Source organism: Sphaeramia orbicularis, chromosome 15 (genome assembly GCF_902148855.1).
Source record: "Sphaeramia orbicularis chromosome 15, fSphaOr1.1, whole genome shotgun sequence".
Taxonomy (NCBI): Eukaryota; Metazoa; Chordata; class Actinopteri; order Kurtiformes; family Apogonidae; genus Sphaeramia; species Sphaeramia orbicularis.
In genome coordinates, this window is record NC_043971.1 from 51,632,750 (window position 1) to 51,656,525 (window position 23,776).

Here is a 23,776-nt window from a genome sequence, read left to right on the forward strand (position 1 = left end):
CCGTGTGCATTATTTTATATAGGCCTATTCAATCTGATTTATTGTTATTATTATTTATTTAATTTAACATTTATTAAGCATGTATTGTATTTCTCAATCAGCAAAAAATTTCAGAAAAGAAAAATCTGAGATTCTTAGAAAAGTGTGGTGACGGTTTTAGATGCTGAAAAAGAAAAGAGGGAAACAAGCAATGAAACTGAATATTTTTTAAATGATTTTATACATTTTTGTTCTTATTTTGATAAATTTGTTGGTTTTGTTGATTATTTTGTTGTCAGTGTGTTTCATTATTTTGTTCATTTTTATTTATTTTATTCATTATAATTATCATTCCTTTTATTAACTATTTTGGTTATTTTGTTTAGTTTCTTATTTTTTTCATATTTCTCATTTTGTTAATTATTTTTCTCATTTTCTGATCCAAAAGCTTATTATTTTGTAGGTTTTGTAAATATTATGTCCAACAATAATGTATTCAATGTTTGGTCAGTGGTTGTGGACAAAGGACGGAACCAAACCAAAAAAACAGAAAAATGAGGAAAAAGGATGAAGTCTCGGCCATCAGAGGACGAAACCTGACGCAGATCAAAGGAACATCACTGATGGAGGTTTTATATACGAGGGCTTTTATACACAGACAAATGGACTACTACATCTACTACTAATACCATTAATACTATTTAATCTACTATTACTATGTCTTCTAATGCTCATTTATATTTTTTGTACTTTTCAAAACTGTCTTGGTCAATGTGCTGAGAATTAGAACAAGATCAATAAAACTATAAAACAATACATTAATATTTTACACAGAATCCCATCTGAGTTTCATCTCCAGTTCCATGTTGGAACAAAATGTGACCATTGAATTTTTTTCTTCTATTTGATTTAAATAACTTTAAAATATAATTCATTGTAGTTTATAGATTAACTGTATGATAAACTGTGACATAATCTAATAATGGATGACAGTGGAATCCAGGAAGTCTCATAAATCTTCTAATTAATGATAATAAATGTAATAATAAATGCTCTTTATTTATGTATTTTTTTAAATTTACATCTTTAAATGTACAAAAGTCTCGATGGGAGAGATTAAAATTATGTTGTATATACATTGAACAATGCAGGACAATAGAAAAAAAGAAAAAACGAACTATCAAGGCTTCTTATTTATTAATTAAATATGTGTGGAACTGAAAGAGAAACGAAAACACACAAAAGTACATGTTATTAAAGTCATAGATATTTAGAAACATCTTCACATAAGATGGTTCTATTTTCCTCTGAGTCCTTCAGGAGTGACAGAGACAAAAACAAGGCTCTTCTTTTCATAAACGCTCTTTATTCCTTCAGACTTTTATTTCCGTTCCTTCTTTCCCATTGGTCGGCTTCCGCGGACTCCACCTCCCAGGCTGCACCGCGGCGGGGCTGCCGGCCTCCCATTGGTCCGTCTCTCCGCCGGGGGACGTCGACGTGCGGCGGTGCAGCGGCTCCGTCCGGCGGAGGGGCTGAGATGAAGCGCAGACCCGGAGAGGCACACACCGCCTTCCAGCGCCGCCCGACCGGGACCAGGCTCCGCGCCTCCGCCGCCGAAGGCTGCCCCCGCTCCGGCTGCCGCTCCGGCTGAAGGGCTCCGTCCATGCGGAGGCTGCTGCTGTGTGTGCTGCCCTGCGCCGCCGCCGTCCTGCTGCACTTGTGGTTGGTTCCGCGTCGCTCCTCCGCCCCGGACGGCGACACGCAGCCCGGTACGACCCTCCTCCGCTCCGGCTTCTACTTCTGAACTTTTCCCTCCCCTCCGGCGGCGGCGGGGCCCGGCTCTGCCGCCCCGGAGCTTCGGGTCGGGTCGGTGGAGTCCGGCTCCCCCGCTTCGGAACCTCGGGTCGGGTCGGGGGTTCAGGTTCGTGCGGGGGCAGGTAGTTGTGGTTCGGTTCGGTTCGGTTGTGTTCGCGGATCCGGGTGGAAAACGGGCTCCAAACTGAACACGTGCGGGTTCCAGAGGCTCCAGAGCCGGATTACCGGAGCTGGACCCGCCTAATCTGAGCCAGATCAGGCTCCGGTGCGTCAGGAAGTAGACGGAGCCCTGGTGGAGGAACCTCCGACCTCCAGAGGTGGAGACGGAGGAACCTCCACCAAAGTCCGGCAAAGTCAGAGCAGGAGCAGGTCCAGGTCCAGACCCGGTCCACATGGAGACGGAACTGAACAGGGATGATGATGATGATGATGGTGGTGGTGGAGGAGGAAGATGCAGGTTGGATGTTGTAGAACCTTCATGCCTTCACTGAGCCTTTGTTGGTGTCAGTTAAACTTATATTTTTAATATTTTCTCCTAATTAGTTGATTTTGTCCTCGTTATAAAATAACACCAACATGTTTTACTGATCTAATTCATATTTTTAATTGATATTTTCACTTCTGAATAACTTGTTCTCACTGACCACAGATGCAGAACATCCACTACTGTTACCTTTTAGATAAAGTGTCTTAAATAAATCATTTATTTTATGGACAGAGGCTTTTAGACATTATCTGAAAATATGTTTATGAGTAAAGTTATGTTTAAGTCTGTGCTAAATGTATTTGAGTCTAAATAATCCAATTGGACACATTTAAATCTGGTTTGTGTGAAATAATTCCACTCAGTTTTAAAATAATTCAAGCATGAAAGGGTTAAACAGATACATGGGTATTTGGGAGTTCAATTATTCATAAAGGAAGAAAAAAAGACAAAAATACAACATACAAGATGAAAACGAGAAAAGATGAAAACAGTTTAATGCAACATCTGGTGAATTTTATTAAATAAAGTCCAAATAATTCAAATCTTTCCTATGTAAAAGACAGTTCTGTGTAAATTAAACTGATGTTTATGGTCAAAATGTGCCAGAACGTTTCAGATGATGGATGAGACAGAAATGTTACGAGGAACGTTTTCATCAGTTCAAGTGAAAATAAAGCAACAAGATGGAAAAAAATAGAAACAGAAATGTTGTAAAAGTTTCAACAACCAGATGGAAATGTCATTCACAGCATATGAATGATAAATGAACTGTTTAACATTAAAAAAAAGTAAGTATCGGCTTTAACTGTATCACAATACCAATAATATCAGGATATGAAGTTATGTCATGATACCGATTCATCCTGTCTGTGTTTGATTTGATTCAACTTTATTGTCCTTGTCGTCCCAAGTATATGATTCCGTATTTTACATATTATACAGGAAGTGTGGTATGAATGTTATCTAGTATCACCTTTTATTTATCACTACTGTTGAAGATTAATTCAAATATCGGCGTTAGCATCAACTCTGTTCCCCTGCTTAGGGGTCAAAACACAGTATTCGAAATCTGTCTGACCGGACATTTGAGACAATTGGACAGATTAGTGCTGATAAATGACCCACATTTTTACCATTAAACTCAGTTTTGCTTTAGTTGAATCATAAGGGATTATCCAAAGCAAGGAGCTACGTTATATTAAAATAAATGTTGGAATGGCAGTTGATTAAAGTTCGCTCTCTGACGGGACATTACTGTGTTTTGACCTTTATCTGTCTTTATTTTTATTTCTGACTATTTCAGCTCCAGCTTTAATTTTACATCATATCATGATAAAATTTATTTCCTTTGACGTTAGCGTCTCATTACTACGATGTGTTTTGTTTTTCGGTTCCTGTCGGTTTCTGTTTCAGTTTGTAGACGTTTTCTGGGGCCGATAGCCAATATATTGGCCGATATATGAAATAAGAACTCTGATCTACACAGGATATAATAATCGTATATTAGATAATTGTGGACAGGTGGATTAACAGTTGGATAAATCTTTGTTTATCTCACAAAGATAATTGACCCAACTTTCAAACGCTGTAGTCTGATATTAGACTAGTCTGTGACCTGCGGGGAACCAAGGGTTGGAGGGCTGTAGTTGACGGACGTTACAACGAGAGAAGAAGAAGAGTTTTAAAAGAAACGTGTGTCAGTATGTGTGGACACACCAGGAAACTACATCATTTTTTAATTTAGTTTGAGATAGAGGGGTAATATATAATAATAATGAATGTATCTGTAAATAAACACTATATTTATGTTCGTCTCCATGTTTATGGAATGACTTCTCACGTGTCATCCTGCAATAATAAATAAACAAATCATCACATTTGTGATTTAACGGAAAAACCCACATTACACACTTCTGTTTTTTCGACATTTAGTAAATATCGGTAAAGTTTTGTGCAGATGTCCATTAGAAAAGCCACTACTGATCTGTTTGTTTGTAGATGTTCAAGTATTTTATCGTCATTTGTCATAATTTTTGTGTCATTAGTCTCTTTTCCATTGACCCTCAAATTGTGTGAATATAACTTGTGCATAAAAATTTATCTTAATGGAACAACGACAATTTCGCCCAAACTCTTGTTTTTTGATTAAAAGTTTTTGCGCTGGCAAAAGGTGGTTTTTCGGGCATAGCACAATTGGCGTATCACTTAAGCTGCAATGGAAAGACCTTTTTCAGCAACCAGAGTTATGTGAAAAAACCCCAAAAAACTGATGTTGACGGATGTTACAACAAGAGAAGAGTTTTAAAAAGAACATATGTTTGTATGTGGACACACCAGGAAACCCAATCATTTTTATAATTTAGTACAGGATAGAGGGGTAATATATAATAATAATGAATGTATCTGTAAATCGACACCATATTTACATTCGTCGCCATGTTTATGGAATGACTTCTCGTGTCATAAACAAATCATCGCATTTGTGATTTAATGGAAAAACTGACATTACGCACTTCTGTTTTTTTTTTTTTTTTTTTGACATTTAGTAAATATCAGTAAAGTTTTGCGTAGATGTTAAATAGAAAAGCGACTATTGTCATGTTTTCTGATTCATTTCGACCCACTCATAACCCTCTGACTTCATAAATCGGCCTTTAAATCATGATATTTATGGCAGTTATCGATTTGGACTGAACTGAACCCAGTTTTGGTTTCACAGTCTGTGTTTTGTTCATAGGTGTTTGATGGTTTTCTTTCTGTTTCAGATGCTTCGTTGCCGTTCTTTGATGTCCTGGTTGGAGTTCTGTCTGCGAGGCATCACGGTGAACTGCGTCAGGCCATAAGGGACACGTGGCTGGGCTACGTCCACGCCCACCCCCACTTCCACACCAGGTCTGGACCCCCACCACAAACCCCTGAACCTGGACCCCCACCACAAACCCCTGAACCTGGACCCCCACCACAAACCCCTGAACCTGGACCCCCACCACAAACCCCTGGACCCCCACCACAAACCCCTGGACCCCCACCACAAACCCCTGGACCCCCACCACAAACCCCTGAACCTGGACCCCCACCACAAACCCCTGAACCTGGGTCTGCTCAGTTTATCTAGACTGTCTGTGTCCATGTCAGAACCACCAACTGTTCTGAAGGCGCTGTGTCCACTGTCTTCATCATCATCACCTTTGTCTTTATCATCTTCATCATCATCTTTATCTTCATCATCATCATCGTTGTCTTCATCTTCCTCTTCTTTATTTTCATTGTCTTTGTTGTCGTCGTCACCTTCATCGTCTAGGTCTTCATTGTCATCTTCAGTGTCCTCATCTTCATTGTCTTCATTAGCCCTTTCTTCATTCTTCTCTGATTCTTATGGTCGGATTAATTTCTTTTTTTTTTTTTTGTGTTTCTTCTTTGGGACAATGTCTTTAAAGTTTGTTCACAGTTTTCAGAAATGTAGATTTTTGATGAATGTTTAAAAACATTGTTCCTTTCCTTCTACTGGTCCATCTGTTGGTGGTTTAGAACATGTAAATGGTTCCAGATATCAGTCTAGTTCCTATTGGTCACTGATAGAAGTCAGATATGGACTGTGATTGGATGAGTTCACTTCTCCTCCACTGGAAGTCCCGCCCACTTCTATAGTTAGATTGATGTGCATCCAGACCACAGGACTGGAACACAGAACAGAACCAGGACTGGAACACAGAACAGAACCAGGACTGGAACGTAGAACAGAACCAGGACTGGAACGTAGAACAGAACCAGGACTGGAACACAGAACAGAACCAGGACTGGAACGTAGAACAGACCACAGGACTGGAACACAGAACAGAACCAGGACTGGAATGTAGAACAGAACCAGGACTGGAACACAGAATAGAACCAGGACTGGAACACAGAATAGAACCAGGACTGGAACACAGAACAGAACCAGGACTGGAACGTAGAACAGAACCAGGACTGGAACGTAGAACAGAACCAGGACTGGAACACAGAACAGAACCAGGACTGGAATGTAGAACAGAACCAGGACTGGAACACAGAACAGAACCAGGACTGGAACGTAGAACAGAACCAGGACTGGAACACAGAACAGAACCAGGACTGGAACACAGAACAGAACCAGGACTGGAACGTAGAACAGAACCAGGACTGGAACGTAGAACAGAACCAGGACTGGAACGTAGAACAGACCACAGGACTGGAACACAGAACAGACCCAGGACTGGAACGTAGAACAGAACCAGGACTGGAACGTAGAACAGAACCAGGACTGGAACACAGAACAGAACCAGGACTGGAACGTAGAACAGAACCAGGACTGGAACACAGAACAGAACCAGGACTGGAACACAGAACAGAACCTGATGACCTCACACATTCAGCTGGTTCAGATCCACATAGAACAGACGCTGTTGTTCAGGGCCTTGGGTCCTATTTTTCGTTGCGGTTCTTTGTTCTCGTCCATAAATCGCCGCTGACGCCTTCAGTTTCCTTCTATCAGTTCTTTCATCTCCACCTGAACCTCAGGTCCTTATTGTTCTCTTTCATTCTTCCTTTTTGTCCATTTCCTTCTCATTCAGCGATGTGAGCTCAGATAAGGTGTGATGGCCTTTAAGCAACCCTCTGTAACCATGGTAACGGAGGAGGATAGACTGGACCGTGTGGTATCGTGGTCATATTTTTGTGTGTGTCGGTGTTTGTGTTTTCAGGGTGGGGGTGCGGTTCATCGTGGGCCAACATGGGTGTCCCGTCCCAGAGGAGGACCGCGAGGATCCGTACTCCTGCTCCCTCCTCAACTTCACCCAACCAGGTAAAAAAAAAACAAAAAACAGGCAGCACTCAAACGCAGCACAGACACAGTGCTGTGGTTGTAACAGCGGAGGAGGTGAAAGAACAGAAGTAGAACAGCCGTATTCACATCCAGCCACGGCTCAAGGACGCAGCGCCGCCTCATTCTGAAACCCAGGCTGAAGCAGAAGAAAAACAAGACGACTGTGACAATGGAAGCAGCCGCCGATACAAACACGAGTTGCAAAATGAAACCGCGAATTAGAAACGACACGAACGTTCGACAAACGGACACGAGTCGACCGCAGCTGCGGCTGGACGACATTTTTGTGATCGATTAGTCTATCGACTCCTTTCCAATTAAACGATTAATTGCGATGAACTTGCAACACGTCCACAGTGAGCCCCGCCTTCACCCAGTTGTAGCTGGCATAGGCTCCGCCCCTATGACCCAAAGGAGGATAAAGAGATTTAGAAAATGAATGAATGTTTGAATCAGTGGAAAAAAAATAGTAAAAATGTCTGAAAATGACAAATAATCTGTCCTTTATTCCAGACCCGAAAGAAACGAAAAGTATAAAAGTGAAAGGATTTATAAGAAATGTCTGTATAGAAATAACAGCCGTTTAAATAATATAAAAGTATCAAAAGTTATAAACAACAATAATCTACCTTTTTTGTTAGTTTTATTCATTTATATACATTTTATTGATTAATGAATTTATTTCATCATTCATTTGATTGAATATTTTGCCCATTTTCTGTTAATTTTAGTAAATGTGTTCAACAGAAAAAAAAAGAAAATTCAGACCAAACAAATAATTTAATATCAGTTGAACTGGGTCTGTTGGACAGTTGGGTCTACGTTAGTTCAATAGTTTAGTTCTAGTTGGTTTTATTATTTAGTTTTGATGGAGGACATGAACTAATTGACTTAAATTATCATAATTATTCGACTTTAGAAAGTAACTGAAATGCATCAAACAAAATAAATCAGTTTAAGTCCTTCTGTGCAGAGGATCTGGACTCAGTATTTATTAATTAATTATTATTATTATGAGTAGTAGTAATAGTAGTATTTATTATCAGTAGTATTTCTATTTTATTATTATTATTAGTAGTAGTAGTAGTATTTATTATTAGTAGTATTTATTTATTATTATTATTATTGTTAGTAGTAGTAGTAGTATTTATTTATTATTAGTAGTATTTATTTATTACAATTTATTTATTTATTATCAGTAGTAGTTATTTAGTTTTAGTATTTATTTATTACTATTATTATTATTATTAGTAGTAGTAGTAGTATTTATTATTAGTAGTATTTATTTATTGTTATTAGTAGTAGTATTTATTTATTATCAGTAGTAGTTATTTACTATTAGTATTTATTTATTATTATTATTATTAGTAGTAGTATTTATTATTAGTAGTATTTATTTATTATCAGTAGTAGTTATTTATTTTTATTAGTAGTTGTAGTAGTAGTATTTCTTGATTATTATTATTAGTAGTAGTATTTATTTATTACAATTTATTTATTTATTATCAGTAGTAGTTATTTAGTATTAGTATTTATTTATTATTATTATTATTAGTATTTATTTATTATTGTTGTTATTAATTCGTTGTTTATTTATTTATTATTGGTTGTTTTCTTTGATGTTTACTCGGCCGTTGTGGTGTTTCCAGGTTCAGTCGTATAAACTTGTCTTTGTGTCTTGATCGTCTTTATTTAAATGCTCATGGTTAAACCGTCATAGGCCCCTCCCTCTGACTGCCGGTCGTTTGCATTGATCTCTGGGTAATAAATGGCTCCTCTGTGATTAAAGCGTCGTTGTTGAGTCCAGTTCTGATCTGACTGCTCAAAGTGCTGATGGTGGAGCCTCTTCAGTCTCCGTCAGCATGTTGTGATACTCATAAATCTCCCATGATCCTCCTCTCCACCCCCCCACCCCACACACAGCGCCAGGGCAGGACTCTGAGATTGAACTGGTGACGGCGTCTGACCCGGCGTTGCTCCTCCCCTCTGACGTGGGCGCCGTCGCACTGGACTTCAAGGTTCTGCACCCGGTGGTGATCACCCGGCTGGGGGTGTTCCCCCGCACGGCCAAGCCCCGCCTCCCCAGCAACGTCACCGTCAGGCTCCTCCAACTGGACCAGGAGGTAACGGAGCTCCGCCCTGACGCCTTCACTGACCCGTCTGAGTGGGTTCAGTCTGTACGAACGGCGCCTGAAGGCAGTGGCGCCGCTTCAGATCCAGAGAAAAAACCTCCAAATATCTGATAAAATAAAAGAGAACAGGCCCATCAGTGTCTGCAGGTGATTTTAGACCAAACCACATGATTTAACTGAGAGTAAGAGACGGAAAAGGATGCAACTAAACAAAACCTCCACTTCTGTGATTTTGTGCTTATTTTAACCAGAATATGACGAACTCCTTAACCCATAAAAACCCAGTTCTACTTTTGAGGCATTTCCAAAACAATGGTTTTCTCTACATCCTCCTGAGACCCAGCGATGCATTTATGTCCTCTGTGGGGGACAAGAGTTTTACTTTGGAAAAAAACACACAAAAAAACACTGTCCGCTGCAAAGGACATTCTATAAATAATAATGAAAAAAGATATATCTGGAAAAAAAAAAACTGTTGCATTATACCGTTTCCAATCAATTTATTCAACGTAAAAAAAACAAACAGAACTTTTCCTTTCCTGGGTCTCAGGAGGATTTATCACCATTTATTCTCATATTTTCCTCTGTGTTTTGTGCTTTTTCAGTGTAAATCTTGTATTTTCTTATATTTAATTCACTGATCATGTAGATGTTCATTAAAACTCAGACTAAATTCAAAGGTTATTTTATGAAAACAGAGAAAACTGAAGAAAAAGTGACTCAACAAAATCTCTCATTAACTGAACATAAACCCAGTGTGTCCATCCACTGTCATTGATCCAACTCCATGGATTTAACATGGGTTTTACATCCTTACTTTCTACATTTCTCTTCATTTTGGTCATTTTTATTAATTTTACTTGGTATTTTATTAGTTTTTCTACATTTTGTTCCCAATTTTATATTTTTTTCTTCAATTTTGTTCAGTTTGTGACTTCTTTGTTCATGTAACTTATTATTTTGTTGATTTATTCATTTTTAATGATCAATTTTGTTGCTTCATTTTTTTTAAAAAATGTTTTGCTTATCTCACATTATGTATTAATCTGCATTTTTTTTTTTTCAGTCATTTTTATTCGTTTTATTTCTTATTGAACATAAACCCAGTGTGTCCATCCACTGTCATTGATCCAACTCCTTGGGTTTTACTGGTGAATCAATGTTGGAGAAGATGACTGTGTTTCCACGGTAACTACGGAGCCTCTGAATGTCCAAATATGGTCATATCTGATGACCATGAAAAGATGAACTGTGTTTTACACCAATTATTGACATGGATTGATCAGATTAGTGGATCAACAGGAATTAAACAGTTCCATCAGTAGATGGTTCTGGTTAAAGGTAGATGTTTGGGTCTTTAAGGGTTAAAGTCCATCATCCTTAGACTTCAGTTCATCCCCTTTAACTTGCAGAACTCTGTATTTTGTTGAAATTTGACTTAAATGACCTTAAATCTTCTTCAGATGCTGATGTTTAGTGTGTTCTTTCATTTTGCTTTGGTTCTGTGTTCGCTCTAATTTGACGTCGTGTCTAATTTCATCAGGTCTTAGATCATCGACTCTAAACCTCTGAGTGTCTGGCCTGAAAACAAGTCGACAAAGATGAGTGAACAGACTGAAAGATAAACCTTTATTCTGTTCAAGACTTAAAGTCTGAGCTGAAGGAGATTCAAGTAGTTTCTCAGTTCCAGTTTTTTCCCTGATGCCATGATTCTGGCAGAGCATCAGATGTTCGCTGTTGAAGCTCCGGAGCCCAAAGCTGGAGCTGAAGCCAGACCTGGATACATGTGGAATGAACGTCCACAAACAAAACACACATGGTTTCCACACAGTTCTGTCATTTTACCCAGGCAACAATGACAGATTTTGTTGAAAAAAAGTCACTTTTTCTTCAGTTTTCTCTGTGTCTGATAAAATAACCTTTGAATTTACTGAGTTTTAATGAACATCTACATAATCAGTGAATTAAGTATAAGAAAATACATGATTTACACTGAAAAATACAAAATACAGAGGATAATATTAGAATAAATGGTGATAAATCCTCCTGAGACCCAGGAAAGGAAAAGTTTTGGCTTTTTACATTAAGTAAATTGATTGGAAATGACATAAAGCAATAATTTTTTCAGATACATTTTTTTTTATGACCTCTGCCAAGTGAAACAGCGGAGGTTATGTTTTCATCGGGGTTTGTTTGTCTATTAGCAAGATAACTCAAAAACTTATGGACGGATTTTCATGAAATTTGATGAAATGTTGATACTGGCACAAGAAACAAATGATTAAATTTTGGTGGTGATTAGGGGGGGGGGGGGGACTGATCTGCCTTGGCGGAGGTCTGCGCTCTCCGAGTGCTTTTCTAGTTTATCCAAAGTCCTTTGCAGCGGACACCACCAAAATTTATTCATTTGTCCGTTGTGCCAGTATCGACATTTCCTGAAAATATCATCAAAATCCCTCTGTAACTTTTTGAGTTATCTTGCTAACGTACAAACAAACTAACAAAAAATCCGCCCCCCCAATCACCACCAAAATTTAATCATTTGTTCCTTGTGCCAGTATCAACATATCCTGAAAATTTCATCAAAATCTGTCCATAACTTTTTGAGTTATCTTGCTAATAGACAAACAAACCCACGATGAAAACATAACCTCTGCAGTCCTTGGTGGAAGTAAATATTACAAGAAACAAGTGTTCAGAGAACGCAAACCCCCACCAAGCACCCCAAATGGTGTGCATGTGTGAATCGACTATTTCTTTTTAATTCAACAGTTTCCAGGTTGTTCCATACAGCAGAAAAAGTTGAAGCTAGGTACCAGTCATGTGTCTGTCCAATTATATTCAGTTCCAATCAATAATTGTTGAGTTCTAATTTTAAATGTGTGGTAAATGGGATTTTCAGTGTTAAATGTAAATGTCCACAGAGTCCACATTCCACAGTGGATGTGGACAATTTTGTGCCAGATACAAGATATTGTTCTAAGCTACAGTTGGATCAAATTGGAGGCTAATCAGAGTCGTTTTGAATTTTTTAGGAATTTTGGAAAATTGCTCAATGATGACAGATGGAAAATTGTAGATGTTGTGACCTTGCCGTGACCTTTAACTTTGGCCTACTGGGACCAAAATTTAATAGGTTGGTCCCAGGGCCTAGGCCTATCTGTGGGGAAGATTTGGTAAAGATGGTTGGAATAGTTTTTCCTGTAAAGTTGCTAACAATCAAACAAAGCAAAGTGATCACAGTATCTCCTGGTGGAGGTAACATATGGTTCCAGGCACAACAAACTCTGCCTCTCGCACTTATTATAGCTTATTTGGTCGTGGATCCAGCTGATCTCATCATGTCTGTGCCTGTGCTGATGTCATATCAGTTGCCTCTATATGTGACAAGTTTGAAGTAAATTGAAACAAAATTGATGTTTTTATAGATATTTGAAATTTCGCCCACTAAAAGTAAATGGGAGACAAAAAAGATGTAAAAAAAAATTAATAAAAATGTGAATTTTGACCTGTATGAAATGTTAGGTGTGGCGGCAAACGCTGCATTGGTTTTGTCTAAAGATGTAAACAATTAATCGACTAACGATTAATTGTCAATTAATCGACTAACGATTAATTGTCAATTAATCGACTAACGATTAATTGTCGATAAGAATTTGCTTGATTAAATTATTAATTGTGGGTTAATTGCCCTTGTCCACCTGTCCACACCTGTCTGAAGGCTGCCGGTTTGTCCGCGCTGTGATGCCGCGGCTGGAATAGCCGGTCACTGAACCGGATCATGGCGTTGATGAGTTAGAATGTCTGTATGGACATGGTGGACCGAACACAGACCGACCGTCTGTGGGGGCAGTGCACCCCCGAATAAATACACACACAAATGCGGGGTCGGTATCGGAGCGTTTTCCTGGAGGTTGGTCTAGTCCACGGTCAGTGAGACAGAAGTTCAGACATCCTCCAGGCTCCTGATCCAGGACACAGGGATGGAACGCATTTGTGAAGCTTCAGGAGGAGAAAAGAGAAATGAGCGAAAAGTTTCACTTTCACTTCAGTGGGGACTGCCCCATACCCGCATAGTGACGGAAAGTGACGCACGCACATGCGTGTCAACAATCAATCAACACGGACGCATCCCCCAGCCATACTGCGCATGTTCGAGTACCCCCCATTAAGCACCGCAGTACCCCCCATTAAACACCGCAGTACCCCCCATTAAACACCGCCACATCAACAGGTGAATTCCACAGGAAACACTGACTGTATCCAATGGTTCAATAAATCAATCATTAAGGAATATGACATGCTTTTGTCATGAAGTATGTAAACAATATTTAGCTTTTATTCTTATAGACCATATTGAAAAAGAAATTCAGGTTCTCAGGAAAATCGCCGCTTATCAATTAATCGTTAATCGATCGATAAGGGCAACCAACTAACGATTAATGAATTAATCAATAATTTGCATCCCTAGTTTTGTCAGGCCTTTTATAATAAGTGTTTTAGTTCATCTGTAAATGTTTCCTCTATTAATCACATCTCAAACTTGATATTTACTATTTTCCTGAGTTAGTTGTACCTATTATTAGCTCAGCCACACCCCTTTTTGTCCTAATATGGTCACTTCCTTCCAAACAGCCAACATGTGTTTTTGTGTCCAGGAAGCGGTGGTCACTGCTCGCTTCAGCGCCGTCAGCACCGGGACGCTGGTGAACGGCGTCTGGTACAAACCGGTGGAGCAGTTCATCCTGCCTAAGGTCAGCGTCATCATCTTCACCATCATCCTCATCACCATCGGTCGGCGAAACGTCAGTGAAATGTGGTTTGTGTTGAATGCAGGGTTTTGAGGGGACGCTGGTCTGGGAGAGTCCGGACCCTGGTGGACTCACCTTGGTCAACGCTTCGACGGCGGAGCTCAACAACGGAGGCGGCGTCCTCAAGATCTCCTCGGTACATGTCCAACACGGCTGCAAAGCTGATGTGATGTAGGGGCGGGGCTTATAAGACTTTAACCCTTTCATCCCAGGGTTCCTCTGTTCTCCAGCTGTTCTCTTCTATATTCATGTGTTTGTTGTTTTAGTTCATATCAGCTGACACAGGGGACGCTGGTGCATCATCACATACACTGACACCTAGTGGACAGTCTGGGAAGTGTATTTAAAAGAAAAAGAAAAACTCATAACTAGGGATGGGAATCGATAAGAATTTAACGATTCCGATTCCTCATTGATTCTCTTATCGATTCTCATTGGGTGAGGGAATAAAAGAGTACTAACAGGTGTGTTTGCATTAACTGTCTTTTATATTTCCATCTCTGCACAGAAAATACAACATATACAGTATGTACAAATAATAACAGATGACGCCAGGCCCGGCGGGGGGGGGGGGGGGGGGGACTGAAAGTGAAACTTAAGACTCTTTACTAATTCCTCTATTGCTGCATTTCCACTACGTCGAACCGGTTCAGCTCTGCTCGTCTCCCGTTGTTGTTCACCTCATTTCCCTTCCCCTACCTTCGGAAACTTGTATTTGAGGGGGTACGACGTTTGTTGCCCACAGTGGAACTGGAACTAGGTCCAGTGTTCACTCTGCCGCTACATTCACAAGTGTCGCTAAGTAGCGCATCAAATACGTGACATTCCTGTAAGTGAATCACATGCTGTGGATAAATGTTTGAGCAGATTGGAGGGATTCCACCTTTAGAAGACATGGAAGCTGTGCAAATGTTACAAGAGGACCTGGTGTGGTCTGTTTAGACCTGGTGTGGTCTGTTTAGACCTGGTGTGGTCTGTTTGGACCTGGTGTGGTCTGTTTAGACCTGGTGTGGTCTGTTTAGACCTGGTGTGGTCTGTTTGGACCTGGTGTGGTCTGTTTGGACCTGGTGTGGTCTGTTTAGACCTGGTGTGGTCTGTTTGGACCTGGTGTGGTCTGTTTGGACCTGGTGTGGTCTGTTTAGACCTGGTGTGGTCTGTTTGGACCTGGTGTGGTCTGTTTGGACCTGGTGTGGTCTGTTTAGACCTGGTGTGGTCTGTTTGGACCGTTTCTGCCTCAACACCATGTTGGCTACCTTCTGACCAAAACAATGCAGCATACGCTTGACGTCATTGCGCATACGCAACAAAGGTGGAATCGATAAGCAGAATTGTTTAGCAGGCAGGAAAACGATCCCAAGGAATCGAGCTACTGGGATCCAGTTCTCAAAAAGAACTGGTTCTCGATTCCCATCCCTACTCATAACCAAGATGGCCAACAGCAAGTCAGAAATGCTGATCATCCCATGAATATGTTGTAAATCCTTTTATATCAGGGAACACCCCTGAAGGTAGAAAAAATATGGAAGCATCAAGTAACATCTAAGGATTAAAATGAGTGAACAAAATTACACAGATTTATTTTATAAGGGAAGAAATTTACAATTAATCCTGTCGACTACATTTTTTAAAAAAAATTAATTTTATTTTACCTTTATTTAACCAGGAAGTCCCATTGAGATTAGGAATCTCTTTTACAAGGGACACCTGTCCAAGGTATCAGCCATACAGAGTCCAAAAAACATAAAACACAAACATGAGACACAGTAAAACACAAGAACAACTATTCAACCATAATGGACTCAAGAAAAACAGGGACATTCCTCCTTCACTGCATTCTGCATGATACTTTTAAAATCATTAATAGAAATGAATGTATGTAGTTTTATAGTTTTTTGTAGATTATTCCACGACCATGGTGCATGATGGGAAAATGCAGTTTTTCCAAAGTCTGTCAGAACTCAGGGAACAGTCAAAAGCAAACACAGGGAGGGACGTAAATGAAAACTACTAGAGTAAACCAAGGTTCTAATAGTTTTGGATTTTTCATTCTAGTTTAGTTTTATTTAGTTTTGACTTTTTTTCCTCTAATTCAGTTAGTTTTAATTTGTTTTTACAGTAGGTTTGTTAGTTTTTATTAGTTTTAAATTGTTTTCTAAATAATTAGTTTTAGTTTAGTTTTAGTATTAATTTTAGTTTAGTCGTATCTTTTCTCTTCTTCTCCGTTGTATTCAAATAAATCCCAGACAGGACTCTGCTGCTGTCTCCCAGCTTTAGTCTCCATGTTTCCAGGTAGAGTGGGGACCAGAAGACGACTGGAAACCACAAGTGACGGACCGTTAAATATCATACAGTGCCAGCAGCTAAAATTGCTTGAGGGAAATAAATCAATTTTGTATCAATCTGACATTGACAAAGACGAAAATGAAGGGAATTTTATCCATAATTTTTTATAAATTTTAGTTAATTTTGTAAACACACAATACAGTTTCAGTTAGTTATCGGGGTTTTTTTTCTTTTAATTCTAGTTTTTATTTATTTCAGTTAATGAAAATGTTTTTACAATTCTAGTTTTCATCATTTCGTTAGTTTTCATTAATGATAATAACCTTGGTATTTACACTGTCATTCCTATCATTACTGTAACTTTACTGTTCTGGATAAACCTGATCTGAACCAACAGGTTTGAGTGGAAATCAGTGGAGAATTAGTATTAGAGTGCAATTAACAGGGTTTGATTTTTAACAGAAAGGGTTTTTTTTTTTTGCATAAAGTAACAACTAGTGAGAAGACATCAGATTGGCATGTATAGAGTTTAATAATTACAGTAAAACGATAATAGTAATAATAATAATGAGCAATACTAAAGCTAAACTAACAAACATTCAATCCCAGATAAATGTCGATCTGTTATAATTCATGATGTATTTTTGTGAGTTTGAGGAGATGCCAAATTTGTCCTTTGGTCTTGATGCGAAAATGTTCGTGAATAAAAGTAAACGGAGGGTTTTCTGTATGAAAATCACCCAGGGCTTGAATGAAAACAGAGCCTGGTCGTCATGGAGATTATTCCTGAACAGTAGTAACGCAGGTTGACAGTGAAACGACGCTAATATTAACAGTATCCATAGAACCCAGAGGAGTTCTGGTTCTGGGTTCTTGTCCTTAATCTGTCTGATTTTTTTTTTTTTTGTGTATTTTGTGTGTTTTCAGATCGCTGAGGGCATCCTGCCTCATCGAAGCGCTCTGGGATTCCCGGGTTTGGCCGGAGGTTTTACCTTCACCATCTACGGTGAGTTGGCATCAATAAACTGAACTTTTTTACGACAAGAAATCAAAATCAGTCTAGGAGCCAAAAACACAGCTCATATTTAAAAGAAACAAAACCCAACCGTTATTGACTTTGTCCGGTTCTATGAGCTGCTGCTGCTTTTTTCCACCTCAGGCCTTTTTACTTTCACACCAAATGGGAAATAACATGTTTTCTGCTGTAACGGGTTGTGTTTTTATGGACTTTTCCGCCTGCGTGTGTTTGCATTTGTGTTGATGTCAAATGGATTCATAGTCATTTTGGAGATAAGGAAATTCCCCGTTCAGCATCTGAAAACAGAATTAATGATGCGTTCAGAAAAACAGACACAGGTTTATTAAACCCACATTTATTCACACAAACATAACGACTGTTTTATGTCTCATCCTGGAAAAATACTGGAGCTGTTACTGTTCGGGCTCTGTGAGATGAAAACGTACATTTATCAAAACAATAATCAGTATCATCATTTGAAGTGTTTTTTCTGCTCATTTTGTGTCACTGATTCATTATAAATCTAATCGTAGTTAATATGTATAAACTACACAGTACAGATTAAACATAATTTAGATGCATAAAATGCAGCATCATCAGCAAATGTTACGACAAAACATGTCAAATTATTATTTCTTCATTATTTAAAAGCTGAGTTTTGATCCTGAATGAAAACTGAGAGAACCTAGATGTAATTTGTAGTTTTGCATTAGTTCTAGAAGATGCAAAAAGATGAACTATTATTGTTATTACAGTGTATTTTCTGTTCTTCTTGTTGTTGTTGTTTGTTTTTTTTTTAATTATTTCTTTTTGGCAGAAACTGTAAATTGCAAGGTAAATCATTATTTCTTTATGTTTGAAAGATGTCATTTTTAGTTTTATTTGTAAAAGGCACAAAAACCAGATGTAATTTGTATTTTTACACAGTTCAAAAAGATGCAAAAGACAAACCATTATTGTTAATACAGTTTATCTTGTTTTTCAGGATGTTTTTTCCTTATTTTTTTTGGCATAATAATGTTTCTAATTCTAATTTAACTCAGATTTACATGTAAATTGTGAGTTAAATCATTATTTCTTTATAGTTTAAAGGCTGATTTTTGGTCCTGAGTGAAAGTTGAATAAACTACATGTAAGTTGTAGTTTTATTTGTTAAAGATGTAAAAAGACAAACACACCAGTATCATGACTGTTGTTATTGTTGTGTCATTTTAGTCTTTCAGATTAATTTTTATTCATTTTCTGGCAGAAACTATCATAGTTATAGTTATAATTTAAATTTAGCTCAGATTTGCATGTGAATTACATGATAAATAAAACACATTTGATTTAATTTGTTGTTTTACTTAATTATTCGTCTTCATGTCGACGTTGAGCAAATGTTGTATCTTTGCAGTAGCTCTGGATGTTATAGTTGTACGTTTGTGAAATGTTCTGACGATAAAGAAGAGTTAAAACCACAAAACCACCATCTTTTATGTGGTTTTCATCTGTTCTGTCCATGTTGCCATGGTAACGCTCCTCGATGCTTCTACCAGTATACGCATTCTGTAAATCCATGGAACCAGAGGAACATCAGCAAAAAGACCTATCTTGTAAAATATAAGAAAAATATTGATACTCTTTGTTCTTTTTGCAGCAACACAGAGGAAACATGTCATGTATTTTGGATTGATTTAAATAATTCCATAAACACCAAAATTGACCCTTCATGTAAATTGAACTTTCAACATGTTTTATTTGGCCGTTCACAAACTGATAAAATAAATCCAGAAAAAAGATATATTATCAACCTTTTAGTAATATTTGCCAAATTTCACATTCTTTGCACTAAATCTGCACACCAGCATCCGAACATTAATGTTTTTAAAGCACTTTTTTCCAATTATTTAGATAATTTGAAGAACATTATGAACTCTAAAGCAAGTAAAATAAAAAAGACTGTGTCATGTATATATTCTTATTTAATTTATATAATTTTATTATTCATTTATTTTTATTTACATTGTATCTATATATTGGAAATGTAAAATATTTTGTAAAATGTGAATATTTTTTCTATCCTACTTTGATGTAATATTATGATGTGTGTATATATATATATATATATATATATATATATATATATATATATATATATACACTGTTCATTTGTTCATTGTTCAATAAAAAAAAAAACATCAGCTAAAAGACAGAAGAAACACTTAACTCTGTTAATGTGTAAACCAGTCTGAGACCAGCGTGTGTCAGGAATAATTCAATAAAACAACAGAACAAAGAGACAAACTCTGGAGCGCTAAGCTAACAGAGCTAAGCTAACACTAAGCAGATCCAACAGTACAAAGATTAATTCTACTGATAAAACTGAAGGAGACAAAGAAAAGCAAAAATAAGTCACATTATGAAGAGATGATGATGAACGTTGTGTCATCTTTACTGTTTTCTGATCAGAACTTGGTTAAATATGAATAAATATTCTGCTATCAATGCTAATTCACTGGTTTGTGTTACACTAAAATGATTCTGACTGAAACTAATGGACCAGAGTTGAACAGCTTTAACCCTTTAACCCCTGATTCCAGGTAAAGGTTTACATATTAATGATGTTTGCAGGTTTCTTATAATAAACCACCTAATTTCACCAGTTTCAGGCTCAAAACTCAGCCTTTAAACTGGAAAAATACTGACTTTACATTATTGTTGTTAACAGTCGACTCATGAATGTGTCTCTTTTTTTTTTTTTTTTTGGTCGTATTTTATCTTCGTCTGTGCTTCGTGGTCACAATATTTGACAAATCTACATGTAGAACATTCAGAACATTTAGTTTCATTTGAGAATGAAAACGAATCGACCCTAAGGACAAAAACTTTAGATTGCACTAATCAGAGCTGCTTCTCTCCAGAGAAATGATCAGATTATTGTGCAATAATTATCAGTATCAGTTTAATCACGGAGTCCTTTTTTATTACGGAAACTCACTGATAAAACCAGGGATCAGTCGAAGTTAAACGCCTCCGGACGACGTCATTAAAACAGGGAAAATGATGCAGAAACGCTGCTGAAATAAGTGGTTTCAGTTCGTTCTTCCAGCTGAAATGAAGCCGTTCTAATGATGATGCATAATTACATTTAGCTCCAATAATCACAGTGATTATGTCATGATTGGAAAAGGCCTCTGTGGTGTTTCTCTGCATCCTGTTCACTTTTTCTTCTCAGTCATTAAAACTCACATTTTCACTGAAAATCTTATATAATGACACGCTATAAACTATTATTTTGTTCGTTAGACGTCCGTGAACACTAGACCAGGGAGATGCAGTCATTTAAGTTCATATTTTATGATAAATGTCATGATTTCTTTAACTCTTTTTAGACGGTTGTGTCTCCAACGTCACATTTTTTCATCTGTTCTTCAAATGACTGTAACCGTTTACACTATCGACTAAATCTAACCGTCATCTTTTATCTGAGGTTGGGTTCTTTCTATTGGTCTAGAACACGAGGGTAGAGGTCTGCAATGGCTGAGGGGGAGGGGTGGAAGTGGGTGGGGCTTAGAGCAGCAGAGTGCAGTCGGTGAGAGAAAGATTGAAGATTTTTGTAACTTTTATCAGTGTTTTAGTGGTGAATTCTTGTAAATACTTGTATATAATTGTGATAGTGCTGTTTTGGAGTGTTCTACTTGTGTGTTTTGACATGTTTTTATCAAGTTTTGCTGTTTTTTTTTTTTTCACCACTGTTTTCACTTTTTTTTCTTGGTTTGCATATTTCATTGATAGTTGTATTATATCTGTAAATCTTCTCTAAATGTGTGTAGATTTGTATATGTGTAAATCTATAGTCAGATCTCTCCAGTTCATAGACAGATCCAGTGTGTGTATTTGAATCAGATGATGGTTGTTTTTGTCAGTGAAATGTTCGGCTCTGTCTACAACTAGACCCAAAGTGAACACAGACTATCAACTGGATCCAAATGACACCAAAGAACCAAAAAGAACAAGAAGGACATGGACACACAATGATCTAGAACAACTACAATGGACCAACACATGGAAAAAACAGGAAAGGTTATTTATATAAACTCAGAAAGTTTCATTAGGAACATTTACAGTTGGTTTTCATGATAAATATTACATATAATAATAATAATTAATGGACAGATATTGAAAGTTAAGTTCTTTTTGGGAAAAAAGTGCAAAAGAATTGGCAAAAAAGAAATTTTCTGACATGTTTATTGCAAAAACAACATAAATAACTCCAGGCCCGTTATAATGGGATTTCTTATAGGGTTAAGTTTAGGATCTGCTGCTCTAAGCCCCGCCCACTTCCACCCCTCAGCCCCTCAGTTTCTTTCCCTGGACAATACGAACACTTAAACAATAATGCACTGTACTCTGCTGCTCCCTCCCTCCCTCCTAATGTGCAATTAATCTATTTATTCACCTAAACAGCACCATTAGCTGTTGTTATGCTGTGTCTACATCTGCTTTAATATTGTTTAGTGTTGTTATGTGTGTGTTTTTTGTTGTCAAACCACTTTTATTTGGTCTTAGATACTTTCATTGTCTTAGCTGCTTTTAGTTGTTTTCATGTACGTCTATTTGGGTGTAGTATAAGTTCTCTTTTATGTCAAAGCTTGATTTGCACTGATCTGAAGAACACCTTGAATTTCGTCATGTAGATGCCTTGTGCTGAAGTTTAATGGCTTATTTTTGGTGAAAAGTTGAAAACAATCACATATTGTGGTTTGAAACCATTCATAAGATGCAAAATCAGACGTAAAGCCTCTGATTTTATGGATTGTTTTGCTCATTTTCTTTATTTCACAGGTACGTCGTCTTTCAGTATAGTATAAATAGAATATACAGGGTGTATCAAAAAAAACTATACACTTTGAAAAATTACCCCCAGTTCCGTGTTTGATAATTTTTGGAATTTTCTTTTCTGGACGTCAGTAGGTAGGGGATTGGTGGATATTTGTCCAGATTTACATACCCAGGTTTTCATGCATGAGTGAGCAGGGGCAAAGTGCGCAGTCCAAGTTAAAAGTGGTTTGTGCGAAGTAGCGGTGGGATTTAAATCCAATCTAAGGTCATGGGAGGGAAAACAATAAAAAATAAAGTCCAAAAAAACAAAACAAAAAAACAAACAAACAAATCAATCACCAAATGAGCCAAAAAAATTTAAACAACCAATAAAAGAACAACAGAAATGAACAAAATACCTTACCAATAAGCAAATTATTACAATATAAGCAAAAAAAACAGAAAAAAGAACAAAATAGCAAACAAATGGCTAACATAAGTAACAAAATGACCAAAATAATCATCAAAAAGTCTACAAGTGCCCAAAATAAGTAAAAAAAAAAAAAAGAAAAATTAGTAATTCCCAAAATATTCCCTTAAAATAAACAAGAGCTAAATAACTGACAAAACACTAAAAAATTTACCAAAAAAAAGTATTAAATGGTCAAAAAAATAAACAAAATACCTTGTTAAATTACGAAATACAAACAATATATCCAAGAAAAACACCAAATAGAACAAAATAGCTGACAAATGACAAAAATAACAAACAAAATGACCCTAAAAAAATTAACAAAATAATGCATTTAATAAGTAAATATGAATATAACTAAAAAAAAAACAAAAAAAAAACAAAGACCAAAATTAACAAAATAACAACTAAACTAATCCATAGCTGAATAAAAATCTGTGTGTAGTGTGACGTCTGTATTATCACTACATAACAATACAATAACTCCTGAACATAAAGTAAACAATGTCTCATTTAAGATAATTTTTTTCCCATCCATTTAATCTGAATGCATCATGTTGTCACTTAAAACCCTTGTATAAAAGTAAAGTGTGTCATCAAAATAGTTTGATAACATCTCAAACCACTCGTTGTTCAACCCTCATTGTTTTACCTGCAGGTTTTGTCTGTTATTAACAAAACAGAAAATCAACACTTTTACTGGCAGGTTCTCAGATCGGTGATGTGTTTCAAGTGGTGATGGGCCGATAGCATTTAAGGAAATAAAACCGGCAAAAATATAAAAAAGAAAAAAAAAAGGTAATGGGAGGGGCCAATGGGCATCCATCTTGTTTTGCACCAAATTCCCAGGTTACAGCATTAACAGGGTGGACACCGTGTCAGTTTCATTTGTTTACCTATGGCAGCTGTTCCTGCCTTTCAGAGTGAATTCAACTTGTTCAGGCCTGAAAGTGTCACTGAGGACAGGACAAGTTAGGGTTAGATTTGGACAAAGATCCACCAATCCCCTACCTACCAAGGTTCTAATAGTTTTGGATTTTTCATTATAGTTTTATTTAGTTTTGACTTTTTTTTTCTCTAATTCAGTTAATTTTAATTAGTTTTTAGAGCAGGTTTGCTAGTTTTTAGCTTACCGG

The 23,776-nt window shown here is 37.3% G+C and overlaps 1 protein-coding gene across 5 annotated transcripts in view; it reads left to right on the top strand.

Moving 5' to 3' along the window:
- Positions 1 to 1,488: 1,488 nt before the first annotated feature.
- Positions 1,489 to 23,776, top strand: part of b3galnt2 (beta-1,3-N-acetylgalactosaminyltransferase 2) — a 34,947-nt gene continuing 12,659 nt past the window's right edge. For all 5 annotated transcript variants that reach the window (XR_003937563.1, XR_003937566.1, XR_003937564.1 and 2 more), the window contains exons 1-7: positions 1,489 to 1,748; positions 5,047 to 5,173; positions 7,000 to 7,100; positions 9,045 to 9,244; positions 13,912 to 14,007; positions 14,090 to 14,200; positions 17,275 to 17,353. Coding sequence is in view for 1 of the 5 variants with exons in the window: in XM_030156669.1 (XP_030012529.1) it covers positions 1,643 to 1,748; positions 5,047 to 5,173; positions 7,000 to 7,100; positions 9,045 to 9,244; positions 13,912 to 14,007; positions 14,090 to 14,200; positions 17,275 to 17,353 (820 nt within the window). In the remaining 4 variants the exon portion in view is untranslated. The remainder of the gene's footprint in view (positions 1,749 to 5,046; positions 5,174 to 6,999; positions 7,101 to 9,044; positions 9,245 to 13,911; positions 14,008 to 14,089; positions 14,201 to 17,274; positions 17,354 to 23,776) is intronic.